The following is a 21,864-nucleotide window of genomic DNA, read 5'->3' as shown; positions in this document are numbered from 1 at the left end:
ATAAAGATATAAAACTGTATTTTTTTGTGAAGAATCAACAACAAGTGGGACACAATCATGAAGTGGAACGACATTTATTGGATATTTCAAACTTTTTTAACAAATTATTCAGCCCCTTTACTTTCAGTGCAGCAAACTCTCTCCAGAAGTTCAGTAAGGATCTCTGAATGATCCAATGTTGACCTAAATGACTAATGATGATAAATACAATCCACCTGTGTGTAATCAAGTCTCCGTATCAATGCACCTGCACTGTGATAGTCTCAGAGGTCCGTTAAAAGCGCAGAGAGCATCATGAAGAACAAGGAACACACCAGGCAGGTCCGAGATACTGTTGTGAAGAAGTTTAAAGCCGGATTTGGATACAAAAAGATTTCCCAAGCTTTAAACATCCCAAGGAGCACTGTGCAAGCGATAATATTGAAATGGAAGGAGTATCAGACCACTGCAAATCTACCAAGACCTGGCCGTCCCTCTAAACTTTCAGCTCATACAAGGAGAAGACTGATCAGAGATGCAGCCAAGAGGCCCATGATCACTCTGGATGAACTGCAGAGATCTACAGCTGAGGTGGGAGACTCTGTCCATAGGACAACATTCAGTCGTATATTGCACAAATCTGGCCTTTATGGAAGAGTGGCAAGAAGAAAGCCATTTCTTAAAGATATCCATAAAAAGTGTTGTTTAAAGTTTGGGAGACACACCAAACATGTGGAAGAAGGTGCTCTGGTCAGATGAAACCAAAATTGAACTTTTTGGCAACAATGCAAAACGTTATGTTTGGCGTAAAAGCAACACAGCTCATCACCCTGAACACGCCATCCCCACTGTCAAACATGGTGGTGGCAGCATCATGGTTTGGGCCTGCTTTTATTCAGCAGGGACAGGGAAGATGGTTAAAATTGATGGGAAGATGGATGGAGCCAAATACAGGACCATTCTGGAAGAAAACCTGATGGAGTCTGCAAAAGACCTGAGACTGGGACGGAGATTTGTCTTCCAACAAGACAATGATCCAAAACATAAAGCAAAATCTACAATGGAATGGTTCAAAAATAAACATATCCAGGTGTTAGAATGGCCAAGTCAAAGTCCAGACCTGAATCCAATCGAGAATCTGTGGAAAGAACTGAAAACTGCTGTTCACAAATGCTCTCCATCCAACCTCACTGAGCTCGAGCTGTTTTGCAAGGAGGAATGGGAAAAAAATTCTGTCTCTCGATGTGCAAAACTGATAGAGACATACCCCAAGCGACTTACAGCTGTAATCGCAGCAAAAGGTGGCGCTACAAAGTATTAACTTAAGGGGGCTGAATAATTTTGCACGCCCAATTTTTCAGTTTTTGATTTGTTAAAAAAGTTTGAAATATCCAATAAATGTCGTTCCACTTCATGATTGTGTCCCACTTGTTGTTGATTCTTCACACAAAAATACAGTTTTATATCTTTATTTTTGAAGCCTGAAATGTGGCAAAAGGTCGCAAAGTTCAAGGGGGCCGAATACTTTCGCAAGGCACTGTATATACTGTACTCGATACCATCTACTGCATCTTGCCTATGCCGCTCTGTACCATCACTCATTCATATATGTTTATGTACATATTCTTTATCCCTTTACACTTGTGTGTATAAGGTAGTAGTTTTGGAATTGTTAGTTAGATTACTCATTGGTTATTACTGCATTGTCGGAACTAGAAGCACAAGCATTTCGCTACACTCGCATTAACATCTGCTAACCATGTGTATGTGACAAATACATTTTATTTGATTTGATTTGATGATGATCCTTCTTTAACCCACAGGAAGTCCCACCCAGACTACTTCAAAATGGTGAAAGTCGTAGTCGTAATTGGAATGCCCGGGCTAAAATATGCTTTTGGGCACTAGAGTCCTCTATACATGTTTATGGCACACAACTAAATACAGACGCAGAAGTACATTCTATTAATACAATGGCCAGTGGTGGAATGGTGTGTGTGTGTGTGTGTCAGGTAAAGGGTAGTGATATGGTGAAGGTGGGTCATAGACAGGTTGTACTCTGCAGTGCTATGTAACCCTAACCCTATGTTGAATGTGTGTGTGTGTGTGTGTGTGTGTGTGTGTGTGTGTGTGTGTGTGTCAGGTAAATGGTAGTGATGTGGTGAAGGTGGGTCATAGACAGGTTGTACTCTGCAGTGCTATGTAACCCTAACCCTATGTTGAATGTGTGTGTGTGTGTGTGTGTGTGTGTGTGTGTGTGTGTGTGTGTGTGTGTGTGTGTGTGTCAGGTAAATGGCAGTGATGTGGTGAAGGTGGGTCATAGACAGGTTGTACTCTGCAGTGCTATGTAACCCTAACCCTATGTTGAATGTGTGTGTGTGTGTGTGTGTGTGTGTGTGTGTGTGTGTGTCAGGTCAATGGTAGTGATGTGGTGAAGGTGGGTCATAGACAGGTGGTGTCGCTGATCCGTCAGGGAGGAAGTCAGCTGCTGATGAAGGTTGTTTCAGTCACACGCAAACCTGAGTCCGACTTAGTCCGTAAGAAAGGTACGGGATAGTGTGTGTGTGTGTTTCTGTGTGATTTCTGTGATAAAGGTGAATGGATGGGTTTTGGTCATGCTGTAACTCATTTGATTGGCTGACATCCCCCAACAGCACCTCCTCCGCCTAAGAGAGCGCCCAGCACGTCGCTCACACTGCGCTCCAAATCTATGACTGCTGAACTGGAAGAGATAGGTAGGAGAGAGAGAGAGAAAGAGACACACACACACACACACACACACACACACACAGTGAGTGACCTGATCTGTACTTTCTCCTGTAAGCCTCTGCCAGGAGGAGACGAGGGGGTGAGTGTGTGTTGTGTTGGAATTGTATTGTGTTGTAGTGCTATGTAATTCTGTGTTGTAGTGCTATGTAATACTGTGTTTTACTGTGTAGTGCTATGCAGTACTTTGTAGTGCAATGTAATGCTGTGTTGTAGTGCTATGTAATACTGTGTTTTACTGTGTAGTGATTTGTAGTACTTTGTAGTGCTATGTAGTACTGTGTTTTACTGTGTAGTGCTATGTAGTACTGTGTTTTACTATGTAGTGCTATGTAATACTGTGTTTTACTGTGTAGTGCTATGTAGTACTGTGTTTTACTGTGTAGTGCTATGTAGTACTGTGTTTTACTGTGTCGTGCTATGTAATACTGTGTTTTACTGTGTAGTGCTATGTAGTACTGTGTTTTACTGTGTAGTGCTATGTAGTACTGTGTTTTACTGTGTAGTGCTATGTAGTACTGTGTTTTACTGTGTCGTGCTATGTAGTACTGTGTTTTACTGTGTCGTGCTATGTAATACTGTGTTTTACTGTGTAGTTATGTGTTGTAATGCTATGTGGTACTGTGTTGTAGTACTGTGTTGTAGTTATGTCAGGTACTGTGTTGTACTGTGTTATAGTGCTATGTGGTACTCTCTTGTAGTACTGTGTTGTATTGTGTTGTAGTTATGTGTTGTACTGTGTTGTAGTGCTATGTGGTACTGTCTTGTAGTACTGTTGTAGTTATCTGTAGTGATATGCGGTACTGTGTTGTAGTGCTATGTAGTACTGTGTAGTAGTTTTGTCTTGTACTGTGTTGCTGTGCTATGTAGTACTCTGTTATGTTGTATTGTAGTGCTATGTGGTACTGTGTTGTTGTTGTTGTGTTGTAGTGCAATGTGGTACTGTGTTGTAGTACTGTGTTGTAGTACTATGTGGTACTGTGTTGTAGTACTGTGTTGTAGTGCTATGTGGTACTGTGTTGTAGTACTGTGTTGTAGTACTATGTGGTACTGTGTTGTAGTACTGTGTTGTAGTGCTATGTGGTACTGTGTTGTAGTACTGTGTTGTAGTACTATGTGGTACTGTGTTGTAGTACTGTGTTGTGATGTGTTGTACTGTGTTGTAGTGCTGTATTGTAGTTGTGTTGTGGTACTGTGTTGTAGTTATGTGTTGTAGTGCTATGTGGTACTGTGTTGTAGTTATGTGTTGTAGTGCTATGTGGTACTGTGTTGTAGTTATGTGTGGTACTGTGTTGTAGTTATGTGTTGTAGTGCTATGTGGTACTGTGTTGTAGTTATGTGTGGTACTGTGTTGTAGTTATGTGGTGTACTGTGTTGTATTACTGTGTTGTATTTATGTCTTGTGTTGTAGTGCTGTGTGGTGTTGTACTGTGTTGTAGTACTGTGTTGTAGTGCTATGTAGTACTGTGTTGTAGTGCTATGTGGTACTGTGTTGTAGTGCTATGTGGTACTGTGTTGTAGTACTATGTGGTACTGTGTTGTAGTACTGTGTTGTAGTACTGTGTTGTAGTGCTATGTGGTACTGTGTTGTAGTACTATGTGGTACTGTGTTGTAGTACTGTGTTGTAGTACTGTGTTGTAGTGCTATGTAGTACTGTGTTGTAGTGCTATGTAGTACTGTGTTGTAGTACTGTGTTGTAGTACTGTGTTGTAGTACTATGTGGTACTGTGTTGTAGTACTGTGTTGTAGTACTGTGTTGTAGAGCTATGTAGTACTGTGTAGTGCTAATTGGTACTGTGTTATAGTACTGTGTTATAGTGCTATGTAGTACTGTGTAGTGCTATGTAGTACTGTGTTGTACTGTGTACTTTGTTGTATTTCAGAAAAGCTGGACGAGATGTTGACTGGGTCCCAGGAGGCTATGATGAGAAAATGCCCCTTGGAGGCGGACTACAGAGCGGCCACCGTGAAGCAGCGGCCAACCAGCAGACGAATCACTCAACAAGAGATCAACGTAAGTCGGATGAGTCACTATTGATTCACTCAGTCACGATTTACTGCTGATTCACTCAGTCACGATTTACTGCTGATTCTGCTGATTCACTCAGTCACGATTTACTGCTGATTCACTCAGTCACGATTTACTGCTGATTCTGCTGATTCACTCAGTCACGATTTACTGCTGATTCACTCAGTCACGATTCACTGCTGATTCACTCAGTAACGATTCACTGCTGATTCACTCAGTAACGATTCACTGCTGATTCACTCAGTCACAATTTACTGCTGATTCACTCAGTCACGATTCACTACTGGTCCAGACAAATGCTGTTTAAAACGCATGTGATCCCGGGTATTCTCTCACTGTGTGTGTGGTGTGGGTGTGTGTGTGTGTGTGTGTGTGGTGTCTGTGTGTATGTGTGTGTGTGTGTGTGGTAGTCTTTGTTTGAGCGGCAGGGCCTGCCTGTTCCTCCAGGGGTTTCCTTGGGTCTGGAGAAAGCCACCATGCAGCTGCCTCGTGGAATGTCTCGGACCAAGTCCTTCGGTGAGACAATTACATTACTCTAACTATTACCAGAATCCAGTGGCGAACCATGGCTATTGGACCTAGGTGCTCATGAAACAGGCCTGAGGCTGAGCCATGCTACGGGCCGCTACTCACACATAGACAGCACCCGCTCAGATAATGTTACCAGCAACAACAACCAAACTGCTTACACAACCTATGGTAGAGAGGAAGAGGCGAAGCAAGAGGGTCCACTCCCGTCAAAATGTGTCCACGTAGGAATACAGAGATTCTGTTTAATAAGCAGACTGATAACCCCCCCCACCCAAGGCTTATACCTTTAGAGGTTAAGGTTATATTCAGGTTATAATATCCCAGTCTCTCCCCTGCAGGTGCACCAGAGGATGACAGGATCTCTGCACTGATTGGAGAGCATCGGTTTCCAAGGAGCTCTTCGATGACTGATGGCTTCATACCTCCTCCTCCCCAGACTGCCCCCCCTCCTCCCCCCTCTCACTACTTCCTGGACTCTGGCCCGCCACCGGCCTTCTGCCCTCCACCTCCCCCGCAGCGAGCAGCCGATCAATCACACTCCAGCTTCAAGCCGGGGGCGGAACCTAGGCTGCACGAGGTCTGTGATTCGCCAACGTCTCGGAGCCATGCAGAGCGGCAGAGGAAAGCTCGCTCAATGATCATCCTGCAGGACTCACCTGTACCAGGCTATCTACCTGCAGAGTTTGCCCCCCTAGGCCGACCTTCTGGGGCTACAGCAGGGCTTGGCCTGTCCCGACCCAGCCCTGCTGCTTCTCCCAGCCCCCTCTCCAGAACCAGCCCTGCTGCCTCCCCCAGCCCCCTCTCCAGAACCAGCCCTGCCCCCAGCCCCCTCTCCAGAACCAGTCCTGCCCCCAGCCCCAGCATCCTCTCCAGAACCAGCCCTGCCCCCAGCCCTAACCCTCCAGGGGAGCGCAGCAGCAACAGGAGGCGTGGTCGACCAGTAGAGAACCCGTATGCCAACGTGGGTCAGCTGCCTGCCCCCCCCAGCAAGCCTCAGCGCCGCAAGTCTCCGCTCCTCAAACAGCTGCAGGTGGAGGAGGGGCCCAGCAGGGCAGAGCTATACCAGCAGCAGGTGCTCACTGAGCGTGCTCAGATACGGGTCACGCCCCCTCAGGGCCGTAGGTCCTCCTTCTTCCTGTCTGTGGAGGGAGGGGGTTCAGAGCCCCCTCCCATCCTACTGACCCAGTCCCACTCTGTAGATGACCTGGGGGAGCTGCCCCCCCCCATCCCCGTCCTCTCCCCCTCCTCCTCCCCCCACTCCACCTTTCTCCACCCACTGACAGGCAAGCCTCTGGACCCCTCCTCCCCCCTCGCCCTGGCCCTCGCTGCCCGCGAACGAGCTCTCACTGCACGCACACCCAGCCCTGAACCCAGAACCAAACACGCACACTCACCTAGCCCCGAGCCCAGGCCGAAACACGCACACTCACCCAGCCCGGAGCCCAGGCCCAAACGAACCCCTCCTCCCCTGACCAGCCCTGAGCTCCATCATAAACGTATCAACCCACCCATTTTCCTTGAAGGACAGCTGGAGCGGCCAGTCGTAGAGCGGCCAGAGACAGAGGGAGGAGTCACATCTCCTGCTGTGCCCTCCCCCGAGCGTTGGCAGGCTATGCCCCTCCCTCCCATCAGTCAGGTGACCATCAATATAACCAATGAAAGCCAGCCGGCAGGACGGGGTCTGGGGGAAGAGCTGATTGAGGCGCTGCATGGACAATTACAGAGGAGGAGAAGTCTGACCGTTGGCAGCTCAGAGGAGGAGGGCGGGCCTTATACGGTAACCCAGGGCCAATCAGAGAGGAGGAAGAGTCTGGAGGGCGGGCCTTACACGGTGACCCTGCCCCCTGCACTGCTGTCATCCAGTGATGAGGAGACGAGGGAGGAGCTTCGTAAGATTGGTCTGGTGTCTCCTCCCCTGGTGTTTGCCACGCCCCCCTCCCCCACCCAGCCCCCCTCCTCCCTCAGCCTGTCACCACGGAGACCCCAGGCAGGTGAGGGAAGGGGAGGAGGGGAGTCAGCTCCAGACTCAGGGGTGGAGGAGGGAGACCCTCACATAGAGAACATCTTATCCCCCAGCAGCACCCCGGCCCCCAGCCTGCCCCCCACCCTGCCCTCCCCAGAACCCCCACAGCCTTTCACTGCCACCCCGAAAACCCTGCCCTCCACCACCTCAGACTCCCAGAGCCTGAAGCCCAGGCTGCGTTCTCCCCTGGGCCGTGGTCGCTCTGCTCTCAGGGATCCTCTACTGAAACAGTCTTCAGACAGCGATCTGCTTCCATCTGGCTGTGGACCTGGACGCCCACCACCCTACCTCTTCCAGGTAACCCTGACCCACCCTACCTCTTCCAGGTAACCCTGACCCACCCTACCTATTCCAGGTAACCCTGACCCACCCAACCTCTTCCAGGTAACCTTAACCCACCCTACCTCTTCCAGGTAACCCTGACCCTAACCCACCCTACCTCTTCCAGGTAACCCTAACCCTAACCCACCCTGATACCTCTTCAGGTAACCCTGACCCTAACCCACCCTGATACCTCTTCAGGTAACCCTGACCCTAACCCACCCTACCTCTTCCAGGTAACCCTGACCCTAACCCACCCTACCTCTTCCAGGTAACCCTGACCCTAACCCACCCTACCTCTTCCAGGTAACCCTGACCCTAACCCACCCTGATACCTCTTCAGGTAAACCTGACCCTGACCCTGACCCACACTACCTCTTCAGGTAACCCTGACCCTAACTCACCCTACCTCTTCCAGGTAACCCTGACCCTAACCCACCCTACCTCTTCAGGTAACTCTGACCCAACCCTACCCTCTTCCAGGTAACCCTGACCCTAACCCACCCTACCTCTTCCAGGTAACCCTGACCCTAACCCACCCTACCTCTTCAGGTAACCCTGACCCTAACCCACCCTACCTCTTCAGGTAACCCTGACCCTAACCCACCCTACCTCTTCAGGTAACCCTGACCCTAACCCACCCTACCTCTTCAGGTAACCTGACCCTAACCCACCCTACAGGTAACCCAGACCCTAACCCACCCTACCTCTTCAGGTAACCCTGACCCTAACCCACCCTACCTTTTCAGGTAACCCAGACCCTAACCCACCCTACCTCTTCAGGTAACCCTGACCCTAACCCACCCTACCTCTTCCAGGTAACCCTGACCCTGACCCTAACCCACCCTACCTCTTCCAGGTAACCCTGACCCTAACCCAACCCTTCCAGGTAACCCTACCCTAACCCACCCTACCTCTTCAGGTAACTGACCCCGACATTTCATTTTACATTTGAGTTATTTAGTAGACAGTCCAGAGTGACTTACAGTTAGTGCATTCATCTGAAGATATCTAGGTGGGACAACCACATATCACAGGCATAGAAAGAACATGTTTACTCAATACATTGGCTATCAGCAAAGTTAGCGAGAAGGAGTCAAGTGCAAGTATAAGGGGGGATTCGAGGTGAGTGGGATTATATAAAATACTCTTTGAAGAGGTAGGATTTCAGGGGCTTTCGGGAGATGGGCAGGGACTCTGCTGTCCTAGCTTCAGGGGGAAGCTGTTTCCACCATTGGGGTGCCAGGACAGAGAAGAGCTTGGACTGGGCTGAGCGGGAGATGCCCTCCTGTAGGGGTCGGATGGCCAAGAGACCTGAGGTGGCAGAAAGGAATGTTCGAGTTGGGGTGTAGGATTTGAGCGTAGCCTGAACGTAGGGAGGGTCAGTTCCTCTTGCTGCTCTGTAGGCAAGCACCATGGTCTTGTAGTGGATGCGAGCTTCGACTGGAAGCCAGTGAAGCGTGCAGAGGAGCGGGGTAACATGGGAGAACTTGGGAAGGTTGAACACCAGGTGGGCTGCAGCGTTCTGGATAAGTTGCTGGGGTTTGATGGCACAAGCAGGGAGCCCAGACGAGAGAGAGTTGCAGTAGTCCAGACGAGAGATGACAAGTGCCTGGATTAGGAACTGCACAGCTTCCTGTGTGAGGTAGGGTCATACTCTACGGATGTTGTAAAGCATGACTCTGCAGGAGTGAGTCACTGCTTTGATCTTTGCAGATAACGACAGTGTGTTGTCCAGGGTCACGCCAAAGTTCTTTGCACTCTGGGAGGGTGACACTGTAGAGTTGTCACCCATGATGGCGAGGTCTTTGAGCGGGAAGGCAGCTCTGTTTTGTTGAGCTTGAGATGGAGGGCCGACATCCAAGCTGAGATATCTGCCAGGCACGCAGAGATGCGTGTTGCCACCTGGGTGTCAGAAGGGGGAAGGAGAAAAGTAGTTAAGTGTCATCCTCATAGCAGTGATAGGACAGACCAATGAGAGGATATGACAGAGCTGAGTGACTTGCTTTATAGAGAGAAGAGGAGAGGGCCTAGAACCGAGCCCTGGGGGACACCAGTAGTGAGAGTACATTGTGCAAACACAGATCCTCTCCACAGCGACTAGGGCCATTTTGAAGTCAGAGGGGGGAAGGTGGTCAGGGAAGAGGAATGGGAGAAGGTCTCCAGAGATGGTCTGGAGAAGGGAGGAGGGGATGGGGTTGAACAGGCAGGTTGTCAGGTGGCCAGACCTCACTAATTGCAGTATTTCATCTAGAGAAAGAGGAGAGAAAGGGGTCAAGGTGTAGAGTAGTTCTGTGTGAGTGGGACCAGAGAACTCTATAGGCTGAGTGAATGAGGAAGTGATGAAGTCAACCTTCTTTTCAAAGTGGTTGACAAAGTTGTCCGCATAGAGGGAGGAGGTAGAGGATTAAGGAGGGAGGATGTGGAAAATAGTTTCCCAGGGTTAAAGGCAGAAGTTTGACATTTAGTAGAAAGGGTCTTTAGTAGCAGATACCGAGAAAGAGAAGGTAGAAAGGAGGGAGTGAACGGATGTTTAGTTTACCTCCTTTTTTGCTCCGCTGCCTGAAGCCCTATTCTGTAAACTCGCAATGAGTCACTCAGCCATGGAGCAGGAGGGGAGGGCCGAGCCGGCCGGGAGGAAAGAGGACAGTGTGAGTCAAAGCATTCAGAAAGGGAGGAGAGTAGGGTCGAAGAGGCAGAGTTAGGAGACAGGATGGAGAAGGATTTAGCAGAAGGGAGATATTATAGGCTAGAAGAGGAGAGAGTAGTGGGAGAGAGAGAGCGAAGATTGTGATGGACAATGACCATCTGGGTAGGGGCTGAGTCACAAGGGTTTGGAGGAAAGGGAGACAGAAAAGGAAACAAAGTAGTGATCAGAGACCTGGAGGGGCGTTGCAGTGAGATTAGTAGGCAAACAGAGACCTGGAGGGGTGTTGCAGTGAGATTAGTAGGCGAACAGAGACCTGGAGGGGTGTTGCAGTGAGATTAGTAGGCGAACAGAGACCTGGAGGGGTGTTGCAGTGAGATTAGTAGGCGAACAGAGACCTGGAGGGGTGTTGCAGTGAGATTAGTAGGCGATCAGAGACCTGGAGGGGCGTTGCAGTGAGATTAGTAGGCGAACAGAGACCTGGAGGGGTGTTGCAGTGAGATTAGTAGGCGAACAGAGACCTGGAGAGACCAGAGACCTGGAGGGGTGTTGCAGTGAGATTAGTAGGCGAACAGCCTCTAGTAAAGATGAGGTCAAGTGTATTGCCTGCCTTGTGGGAGTGGGAGGGGACTGTGAAAGTGGGAGGCGACTGGGAAAGTGGGAGGGGACTGGGAAACGGTGAGGTCAAAAGAGGTAAGGAGGGGAAAGAAAGAGTTGGATAGAAATTCATCGAAGGCACTCAGAGAGAGGTTGATGTCTCCAAAACGAAGAGCAGTGAGCCATCGTCAGGAAAGGAGCTTATCAATGTTCCAGGCTCATTGAGGAACTTTCCAAGGGCACCTGGTGGATGATAGATGACAATAATGTTAAGCTTGAGTGGACAGGAGACAGTGACAACATGGAATTTAAATGAGGAGATGGACAGGTGAGAGACTGAGAAAAGAGAATCTCCAGTTATGAGAAATGAGTAGCCCTGTTCCACCATGGCGACGACCAGACCCTGACACCTCTCTTCCAGGTAACCCTGACCCACATCGATACCTCTTCCAGGTAACCCTGAACCAAACCCACATCGATACCTCTTCCAGGTAACCCTGACCCTAACCCACCCTACCTCTTCCAGGTAACCCTAACCCAAACCCACCCTGATACCTCTTCAGGTAACCCTGACCCTAACCCACCCTGATACCTCTTCAGGTAACCCTGACCCTAACCCACCCTACCTCTTCCAGGTAACCCTGACCCTAACCCACCCTACCTCTTCCAGGTAACCCTGACCCTAACCCACCCTACCTCTTCCAGGTAACCCTGACCCTAACCCACCCTACCTCTTCCAGGTAACCCTGACCCTAACCCACCCTGATACCTCTTCAGGTAAACCTGACCCTGACCCTGACCCTGACCCACACTACCTCTTCAGGTAACCCTGACCCTAACTCACCCTACCTCTTCCAGGTAACCCTGACCCTAACCCACCCTACCTCTTCAGGTAACCCTGACCCAACCTACCTCTTCCAGGTAACCCTGACCCTAACCCACCCTACCTCTTCCAGGTAACCCTGACCCTAACCCACCCTACCTCTTCAGGTAACCCTGACCCTAACCCACCCTACCTCTTCAGGTAACCCTGACCCTAACCCACCCTACATCTTCAGGTAACCCTGACCCTAACCCACCCTACCTCTTCAGGTAACCCTGACCCTAACCCACCCTACCTCTTCAGGTAACCCAGACCCTAACCCACCCTACCTCTTCAGGTAACCCTGACCCTAACCCACCCTACCTTTTCAGGTAACCCAGACCCTAACCCACCCTACCTCTTCAGGTAACCCTGACCCTAACCCACCCTACCTCTTCAGGTAACCCTGACCCAACCCACCCTACCTCTTCCAGGTAACCCTGACCCTAACCCACCCTACCTCTTCCAGGTAACCCTGACCCTAACCCACCCTACCTCTTCCAGGTAACCCTGACCCTAACCCACCCTACCTCTTCAGGTAACTGACCCCGACATTTCATTTTACATTTGAGTTATTTAGTAGACAGTCCAGAGTGACTTACAGTTAGTGCATTCATCTGAAGATATCTAGGTGGGACAACCACATATCACAGGCATAGAAAGAACATGTTTACTCAATACATTGGCTATCAGCAAAGTTAGCGAGAAGGAGTCAAGTGCAAGTATAAGGGGGGGGGGATTCGAGGTGAGTGGGATTATATAAAATACTCTTTGAAGAGGTAGGATTTCAGGGGCTTTCGGGAGATGGGCAGGGACTCTGCTGTCCTAGCTTCAGGGGGAAGCTGTTTCCACCATTGGGGTGCCAGGACAGAGAAGAGCTTGGACTGGGCTGAGTGGGAGATGCCCTCCTGTAGGGGTCGGATGGCCAAGACCTGAGGTGGCAGAAAGGAATGTTCGAGTTGGGGTGTAGGATTTGAGCGTAGCCTGAACGTAGGGAGGGTCAGTTCCTCTTGCTGCTCTGTAGGCAAGCACCATGGTCTTGTAGTGGATGCGAGCTTCGACTGGAAGCCAGTGAAGCGTGCAGAGGAGCGGGGTAACATGGGAGAACTTGGGAAGGTTGAAAACCAGGTGGGCTGCAGCGTTCTGGATAAGTTGCTGGGGTTTGATGGCACAAGTAGGGAGCCCAGACGAGAGAGAGTTGCAGTAGTCCAGACGAGAAATGACAAGTGCCTGGATTAGGAACTGCACAGCTTCCTGTGTGAGGTAGGGTCATACTCTACGGATGTTGTAAAGCATGACTCTGCAGGAGTGAGTCACTGCTTTGATCTTTGCAGATAACGACAGTGTGTTGTCCAGGGTCACGCCAAAGTTCTTTGCACTCTGGGAGGGTGACACTGTAGAGTTGTCACCCATGATGGCGAGGTCTTTGAGCGGGAAGGCAGCTCTGTTTTGTTGAGCTTGAGATGGAGGGCCGACATCCAAGCTGAGATATCTGCCAGGCACGCAGAGATGCGTGTTGCCACCTGGGTGTCAGAAGGGGGAAGGAGAAAAGTAGTTAAGTGTCATCCTCATAGCAGTGATAGGACAGACCAATGAGAGGATATGACAGAGCTGAGTGACTTGCTTTATAGAGAGAAGAGGAGAGGGCCTAGAACCGAGCCCTGGGGGACACCAGTAGTGAGAGTACATTGTGCAAACACAGATCCTCTCCACAGCGACTAGGGCCATTTTGAAGTCAGAGGGGGAAGGTGGTCAGGGAAGGGGAATGGGAGAAGGTCTCCAGAGATGGTCTGGAGAAGGGAGGAGGGGATGGGGTTGAACAGGCAGGTTGTCAGGTGGCCAGACCTCACTAATTGCAGTATTTCATCTAGAGAAAGAGGAGAGAAAGGGGTCAAGGTGTAGAGTAGTTCTGTGTGAGTGGGACCAGAGAACTCTATAGGCTGAGTGAATGAGGAAGTGATGAAGTCAACCTTCTTTTCAAAGTGGTTGACAAAGTTGTCCGCATAGAGGGAGGAGGTAGAGGATTAAGGAGGGAGGATGTGGAAAATAGTTTCCCAGGGTTAAAGGCAGAAGTTTGACATTTAGTAGAAAGGGTCTTTAGTAGCAGATACCGAGAAAGAGAAGGTAGAAAGGAGGGAGTGAACGGATGTTTAGTTTACCTCCTTTTTTGCTCCGCTGCCTGAAGCCCTATTCTGTAAACTCGCAATGAGTCACTCAGCCATGGAGCAGGAGGGGAGGGCCGAGCCGGCCGGGAGGAAAGAGGACAGTGTGAGTCAAAGCATTCAGAAAGGGAGGAGAGTAGGGTCAAAGAGGCAGAGTTAGGAGACAGGATGGAGAAGGATTTAGCAGAAGGGAGATATTATAGGCTAGAAGAGGAGAGAGTAGTGGGAGAGAGAGAGCGAAGATTGTGATGGACAATGACCATCTGGGTAGGGGCTGAGTCACAAGGGTTTGGAGGAAAGGGAGACAGAAAAGGAAACAAAGTAGTGATCAGAGACCTGGAGGGGTGTTGCAGTGAGATTAATAGGCGATCAGAGACCTGGAGGGGCGTTGCAGTGAGATTAGTAGGCGAACAGAGACCTGGAGGGGTGTTGCAGTGAGATTAGTAGGCTAACAGAGACCTGGAGGGGTGTTGCAGTGAGATTAGTAGGCGAACAGAGACCTGGAGGGGTGTTGCAGTGAGATTAGTAGGCGAACAGAGACCTGGAGGGGTGTTGCAGTGAGATTAATAGGCGATCAGAGACCTGGAGGGGCGTTGCAGTGAGATTAGTAGGCGAACAGAGACCTGGAGGGGTGTTGCAGTGAGATTAGTAGGCGAACAGAGACCTGGAGGGGTGTTGCAGTGAGATTAGTAGGCGAACAGAGACCTGGAGGGGTGTTGCAGTGAGATTAGTAGGCGAACAGCCTCTAGTAAAGATGAGGTCAAGTGTATTGCCTGCCTTGTGGGAGTGGGAGGGGACTGTGAAAGTGGGAGGCGACTGGGAAAGTGGGAGGGGACTGGGAAACGGTGAGGTCAAAAGAGGCAAGGAGGGGAAAGAAAGAGTTGGATAGAAATTCATCGAAGGCACTCAGAGAGAGGTTGATGTCTCCAAAACGAAGAGCAGTGAGCCATCGTCAGGAAAGGAGCTTATCAATGTTCCAGGCTCATTGAGGAACTTTCCAAGGGCACCTGGTGGATGATAGATGACAATAATGTTAAGCTTGAGTGGACAGGAGACAGTGACAACATGGAATTTAAATGAGGAGATGGACAGGTGAGAGACTGAGAAAAGAGAATCTCCAGTTATGAGAAATGAGTAGCCCTGTTCCACCATGGCGACGACCAGACCCTGACACCTCTCTTCCAGGTAACCCTGACCCACATCGATACCTCTTCCAGGTAACCCTGAACCAAACCCACATCGATACCTCTTCCAGGTAACCCTGACCCTAACCCACCCTACCTCTTCCAGGTAACCCTAACCCTAACCCACCCTGATACCTCTTCAGGTAACCCTGACCCTAACCCACCCTGATACCTCTTCAGGTAACCCTGACCCTAACCCACCCTACCTCTTCCAGGTAACCCTGACCCTAACCCACCCTACCTCTTCCAGGTAACCCTGACCCTAACCCACCCTACCTCTTCCAGGTAACCCTGACCCTAACCCACCCTACCTCTTCCAGGTAACCCTGACCCTAACCCACCCTGATACCTCTTCAGGTAAACCTGACCCTGACCCTGACCCTGACCCACACTACCTCTTCAGGTAACCCTGACCCTAACTCACCCTACCTCTTCCAGGTAACCCTGACCCTAACCCACCCTACCTCTTCAGGTAACTCTAACCCAACCTACCTCTTCCAAGTAACCCTGACCCTAACCCACCCTACCTCTTCCAGGTAACCCTGACCCTAACCCACCCTACCTCTTCAGGTAACCCTGACCCTAACCCACCCTACCTCTTCAGGTAACCCTGACCCTAACCCACCCTACATCTTCAGGTAACCCTGACCCTAACCCACCCTACCTCTTCAGGTAACCCTGACCCTAACCCACCCTACCTCTTCAGGTAACCCAGACCCTAACCCACCCTACCTCTTCAGGTAACCCTGACCCTAACCCACCCTACCTTTTCAGGTAACCCAGACCCTAACCCACCCTACCTCTTCAGGTAACCCTGACCCTAACCCACCCTACCTCTTCAGGTAACCCTGACCCTAACCCACCCTACCTCTTCCAGGTAACCCTGACCCTAACCCACCCTACCTCTTCCAGGTAACCCTGACCCTAACCCACCCTACCTCTTCCAGGTAACCCTGACCCTAACCCACCCTACCTCTTCAGGTAACTGACCCCGACATTTCATTTTACATTTGAGTTATTTAGTAGACAGTCCAGAGTGACTTACAGTTAGTGCATTCATCTGAAGATATCTAGGTGGGACAACCACATATCACAGGCATAGAAAGAACATGTTTACTCAATACATTGGCTATCAGCAAAGTTAGCGAGAAGGAGTCAAGTGCAAGTATAAGGGGGATTCGAGGTGAGTGGGATTATATAAAATACTCTTTGAAGAGGTAGGATTTCAGGGGCTTTCGGGAGATGGGCAGGGACTCTGCTGTCCTAGCTTCAGGGGGAAGCTGTTTCCACCATTGGGGTGCCAGGACAGAGAAGAGCTTGGACTGGGCTGAGCGGGAGATGCCCTCCTGTAGGGGTCGGATGGCCAAGAGACCTGAGGTGGCAGAAAGGAATGTTCGAGTTGGGGTGTAGGATTTGAGCGTAGCCTGAACGTAGGGAGGGTCAGTTCCTCTTGCTGCTCTGTAGGCAAGCACCATGGTCTTGTAGTGGATGCGAGCTTCGACTGGAAGCCAGTGAAGCGTGCAGAGGAGCGGGGTAACATGGGAGAACTTGGGAAGGTTGAACACCAGGTGGGCTGCAGCGTTCTGGATAAGTTGCTGGGATTTGATGGCACAAGCAGGGAGCCCAGACGAGAGAGAGTTGCAGTAGTCCAGACGAGAGATGACAAGTGCCTGGATTAGGAACTGCACAGCTTCCTGTGTGAGGTAGGGTCATACTCTACGGATGTTGTAAAGCATGACTCTGCAGGAGTGAGTCACTGCTTTGATCTTTGCAGATAACGACAGTGTGTTGTCCAGGGTCACGCCAAAGTTCTTTGCACTCTGGGAGGGTGACACTGTAGAGTTGTCACCCATGATGGCGAGGTCTTTGAGCGGGAAGGCAGCTCTGTTTTGTTGAGCTTGAGATGGAGGGCCGACATCCAAGCTGAGATATCTGCCAGGCACGCAGAGATGCGTGTTGCCACCTGGGTGTCAGAAGGGGGAAGGAGAAAAGTAGTTAAGTGTCATCCTCATAGCAGTGATAGGACAGACCAATGAGAGGATATGACAGAGCTGAGTGACTTGCTTTATAGAGAGAAGAGGAGAGGGCCTAGAACCGAGCCCTGGGGGACACCAGTAGTGAGAGTACATTGTGCAAACACAGATCCTCTCCACAGCGACTAGGGCCATTTTGAAGTCAGAGGGGGGAAGGTGGTCAGGGAAGAGGAATGGGAGAAGGTCTCCAGAGATGGTCTGGAGAAGGGAGGAGGGGATGGGGTTGAACAGGCAGGTTGTCAGGTGGCCAGACCTCACTAATTGCAGTATTTCATCTAGAGAAAGAGGAGAGAAAGGGGTCAAGGTGTAGAGTAGTTCTGTGTGAGTGGGACCAGAGAACTCTATAGGCTGAGTGAATGAGGAAGTGATGAAGTCAACCTTCTTTTCAAAGTGGTTGACAAAGTTGTCCGCATAGAGGGAGGAGGTAGAGGATTAAGGAGGGAGGATGTGGAAAATAGTTTCCCAGGGTTAAAGGCAGAAGTTTGCCATTTAGTAGAAAGGGTCTTTAGCAGCAGATACCGAGAAAGAGAAGGTAGAAAGGAGGGAGTGAACGGATGTTTAGTTTACCTCCTTTTTTGCTCCGCTGCCTGAAGCCCTATTCTGTAAACTCGCAATGAGTCACTCAGCCATGGAGCAGGAGGGGGGGCCGAGCCGGCCGGGAGGAAAGAGGACAGTGTGAGTCAAAGCATTCAGAAAGGGAGGAGAGTAGGGTCGAAGAGGCAGAGTTAGGAGACAGGATGGAGAAGGATTTAGCAGAAGGGAGATATTATAGGCTAGAAGAGGAGAGAGTAGTGGGAGAGAGAGAGCAAAGATTGTGATGGACAATGACCATCTGGGTAGGGGCTGAGTCACAAGGGTTTGGAGGAAAGGGAGACAGAAAAGGAAACAAAGTAGTGATCAGAGACCTGGAGGGGCGTTGCAGTGAGATTAGTAGGCGAACAGAGACCTGGAGGGGTGTTGCAGTGAGATTAGTAGGCGAACAGAGACCTGGAGGGGTGTTGCAGTGAGATTAGTAGGCTAACAGAGACCTGGAGGGGTGTTGCAGTGAGATTAGTAGGCGAACAGAGACCTGGAGGGGTGTTGCAGTGAGATTAGTAGGCTAACAGAGACCTGGAGGGGTGTTGCAGTGAGATTAGTAGGCGAACAGAGACCTGGAGGGGTGTTGCAGTGAGATTAGTAGGCGAACAGAGACCTGGAGGGGTGTTGCAGTGAGATTAATAGGCGATCAGAGACCTGGAGGGGCGTTGCAGTGAGATTAGTAGGCAAACAGAGACCTGGAGGGGTGTTGCAGTGAGATTAGTAGGCGAACAGAGACCTGGAGGGGTGTTGCAGTGAGATTAGTAGGCGAACAGAGACCTGGAGGGGTGTTGCAGTGAGATTAGTAGGCGAACAGCCTCTAGTAAAGATGAGGTCAAGTGTATTGCCTGCCTTGTGGGAGTGGGAGGGGACTGTGAAAGTGGGAGGCGACTGGGAAAGTGGGAGGGGACTGGGAAACGGTGAGGTCAAAAGAGGCAAGGAGGGGAAAGAAAGAGTTGGATAGAAATTCATCGAAGGCACTCAGAGAGAGGTTGATGTCTCCAAAACGAAGAGCAGTGAGCCATCGTCAGGAAAGGAGCTTATGAATGTTCCAGGCTCATTGAGGAACTTTCCAAGGGCACCTGGTGGATGATAGATGACAATAATGTTAAGCTTGAGTGGACAGGAGACAGTGACAACATGGAATTTAAATGAGGAGATGGACAGGTGAGAGACGGAGAAAAGAGAATCTCCAGTTATGAGAAATGAGTAGCCCTGTTCCACCATGGCGACGACCAGACCCTGACACCTCTCTTCCAGGTAACCCTGACCCACATCGATACCTCTTCCAGGTAACCCTGAACCAAACCCACATCGATACCTCTTCCAGGTAACCCTGACCCAAACCCACATCGATACCTCTTCCAGGTAACCCTGAACCAAACCCACATCGATACCTCTTCCAGGTAACCCTGACCCACATCGATACCTCTCCCAGGTAACCCTGACCCACATCGATACCTCTTCCAGGTAACCCTGACCCACATCGATACCTCTTCCAGGTAACCCTGACCCACATCGATACCTCTTCCAGGTAACCCTGACCCACATCGATACCTCTTCCAGGTAACCCTGACCCACATCGATACCTCTTCCAGGTAACCCTGACCCAAACCCACATCGATACCTCTTCCAGGTAACCCAGACCCACATCGATACCTCTTCCAGGTAACCCAGACCCACATCGATACCTCTTACAGGTAACCCAGACCCACATCGATACCTCTTCCAGGTAACCCAGACCCACATCGATACCTCTTCCAGGTAACCCAGACCCACATCGATACCTCTTCCAGGTAACCCAGACCCACATCGATACCTCTTCCAGGTAACCCAGACCCACATCGATACCTCTTCCAGGTAACCCTGACCCACATCGATACCTCTTCCAGGTAACCCTGACCCAAACCCACACTTCCAGGTAACCCTGACCCATTCCCACATCGATACCACTTCCAGGTAACCCTGACCCATTCCCACATCGATACCTCTTCCAGGTAACCCTGACCCAAACCCACATCGATACCTCTTCCAGGTAACCCAGACCCACATCGATACCTCTTCCAGGTAACCCAGACCCACATCGATACCTCTTACAGGTAACCCAGACCCACATCGATACCTCTTCCAGGTAACCCAGACCCACATCGATACCTCTTCCAGGTAACCCAGACCCACATCGATACCTCTTCCAGGTAACCCAGACCCACATCGATACCTCTTCCAGGTAACCCAGACCCACATCGATACCTCTTCCAGGTAACCCTGACCCACATCGATACCTCTTCCAGGTAACCCTGACCCAAACCCACACTTCCAGGTAACCCTGACCCATTCCCACATCGATACCACTTCCAGGTAACCCTGACCCATTCCCACATCGATACCTCTTCCAGGTAACCCTGACCCAAACCCACATCGATACCTCTTCCAGGTAACCCTGACCCAAACCCACATCGATACCTCTTCCAGGTAACCCTGACCCAAACCCACATCGATACCATTTCCAGGTAACCCTGACCCATTCCCACATCGATACCTCTTCCAGGTAACCCTGACCCACATCGATACCTCTTCCAGGTAACCCAAACCCACATCGATACCTCTTCCAGGTAACCCAAACCCACATCGATACCTCTTCCAGGTAACCCTGACCCAAACCCACATCGATACCTCTTCCAAGTAACCCTGACCCACATCGATACCTCTTCCAAGTAACCCTGACCCAAACCCACACTTCCAGGTAACCCTGACCCATTCCCACATCGATACCACTTCCAGGTAACCCTGACCCATTCCCACATCGATACCTCTTCCAGGTAACCCTGACCCAAACCCACACTTCCAGGTAACCCTGACCCATTCCCACATCGATACCACTTCCAGGTAACCCTGACCCAAACCCACATCGATACCACTTCCAGGTAACCCTGACCCATTCCCACATCGATACCTCTTCCAGGTAACCCTGACCCAAACCCACATCGATACCACTTCCAGGTAACCCTGACCCAAACCCACATCGATACCTCTTCCAGGTAACCATGACCCAAACCCACATCAATACCTCTTCCAGGTAACCCTGACCCAAACCCACATCGATACCTCTTCCAGGTAACCCTGACCCAAACCCACATTGATACCACTTCCAGGTAACCCGGACCCAAACCCACATCGATACCACTTCCAGGTAACCCTGACCCAAACCCACATCGATACCATTTCCAGGTAACCCTGACCCATTCCCACATCGATACCTCTTCCAGTAATATTGAATTGCATGTGGGCATTCCTTGTCAAGTTACTACATCTGTTTGGTGAAGGATAACACTTGATCAGCATGTACAGGGCGATGTGCTAGCTAGCTAAGAAACAGTGGAGGTAGTCAGTTGAGCTAACGTAGGCTAATGCGATTAGTATGAGGTTGTAAGTAACAAGAACATTTCCCAGGACATATCTGATATTGGCAGAAAGCTTAAATTCTTGTTAATCTAGGGTGTCCAATGTACAGTAGCTATTACAGAGAAAGAATACCATGCTATTGTTTGAGGAGAGTGCACAGTTTGGAGCATGAAAAGTTATTAATAAACAAATTAGGCACATTTGGGCAGTCTTGATACAAAACTTTGAACAGAAATGCAATGGTTCATTGGATCAGGTGAACTTTGCACATACACTGCTTCTATCTAGTGGCCAATATCTAAATTGCATCTGGGCTGTAATAATACATTATGGCCTTTCTCTGGCATTTCAAAGATGTTGGTACAAAAAATATATAAAAAAGGGGTTGGTTTTTTCTTTGTATTATCTTTTGTGTTATATTCTCCTACATTCCTTTCACATTTCCACAATCTTCAAAGTGTTTCCTTTCAAATGGTACCAAGAAAATTCATATCCTTGCTTCGGGGCCTGAGCTACAGGCATTTAGATTTTGGTATGTCATTTTCGGCAAAACATTTTTTTAAAGGGGCCGATCCTTATAAATGAGCGACGGAGAGCAGGCACCGCTGGAGAGAAACGCTGACGGTGACAATCAGCAGCATGTGGAAATTGCTAACGAGGATCAAGGACAAGTTGGCATAATAATGGCAATGTTTGGGACTATCTCTGAGGTTGTGGAAGAGAATGAGGACTGGATGGAATTTGTGGAATG

At 50.0% G+C, this 21,864-nt stretch overlaps 1 protein-coding gene across 1 annotated transcript in view; it reads left to right on the top strand.

Moving 5' to 3' along the window:
• The window catches only part of shank3b (SH3 and multiple ankyrin repeat domains 3b), a 74,462-nt gene that overhangs the window by 40,322 nt on the left and 12,276 nt on the right, over window positions 1-21,864 (top strand). Inside the window, 6 exon segments of the mRNA XM_042317315.1 lie at window positions 2,393-2,525; window positions 2,634-2,714; window positions 2,804-2,827; window positions 4,630-4,760; window positions 5,186-5,291; window positions 5,645-7,626. Of these exon segments, the coding sequence (XP_042173249.1) occupies window positions 2,393-2,525; window positions 2,634-2,714; window positions 2,804-2,827; window positions 4,630-4,760; window positions 5,186-5,291; window positions 5,645-7,626 (2,457 nt within the window).

Source organism: Oncorhynchus tshawytscha, unplaced genomic scaffold, assembly GCF_018296145.1.
Source record: "Oncorhynchus tshawytscha isolate Ot180627B unplaced genomic scaffold, Otsh_v2.0 Un_contig_4370_pilon_pilon, whole genome shotgun sequence".
Taxonomy (NCBI): domain Eukaryota; kingdom Metazoa; phylum Chordata; class Actinopteri; order Salmoniformes; family Salmonidae; genus Oncorhynchus; species Oncorhynchus tshawytscha.
The sequence above is the reverse complement of the archived record's forward strand: the minus strand, read 5'-3'. Positions and strand labels throughout refer to the sequence as shown.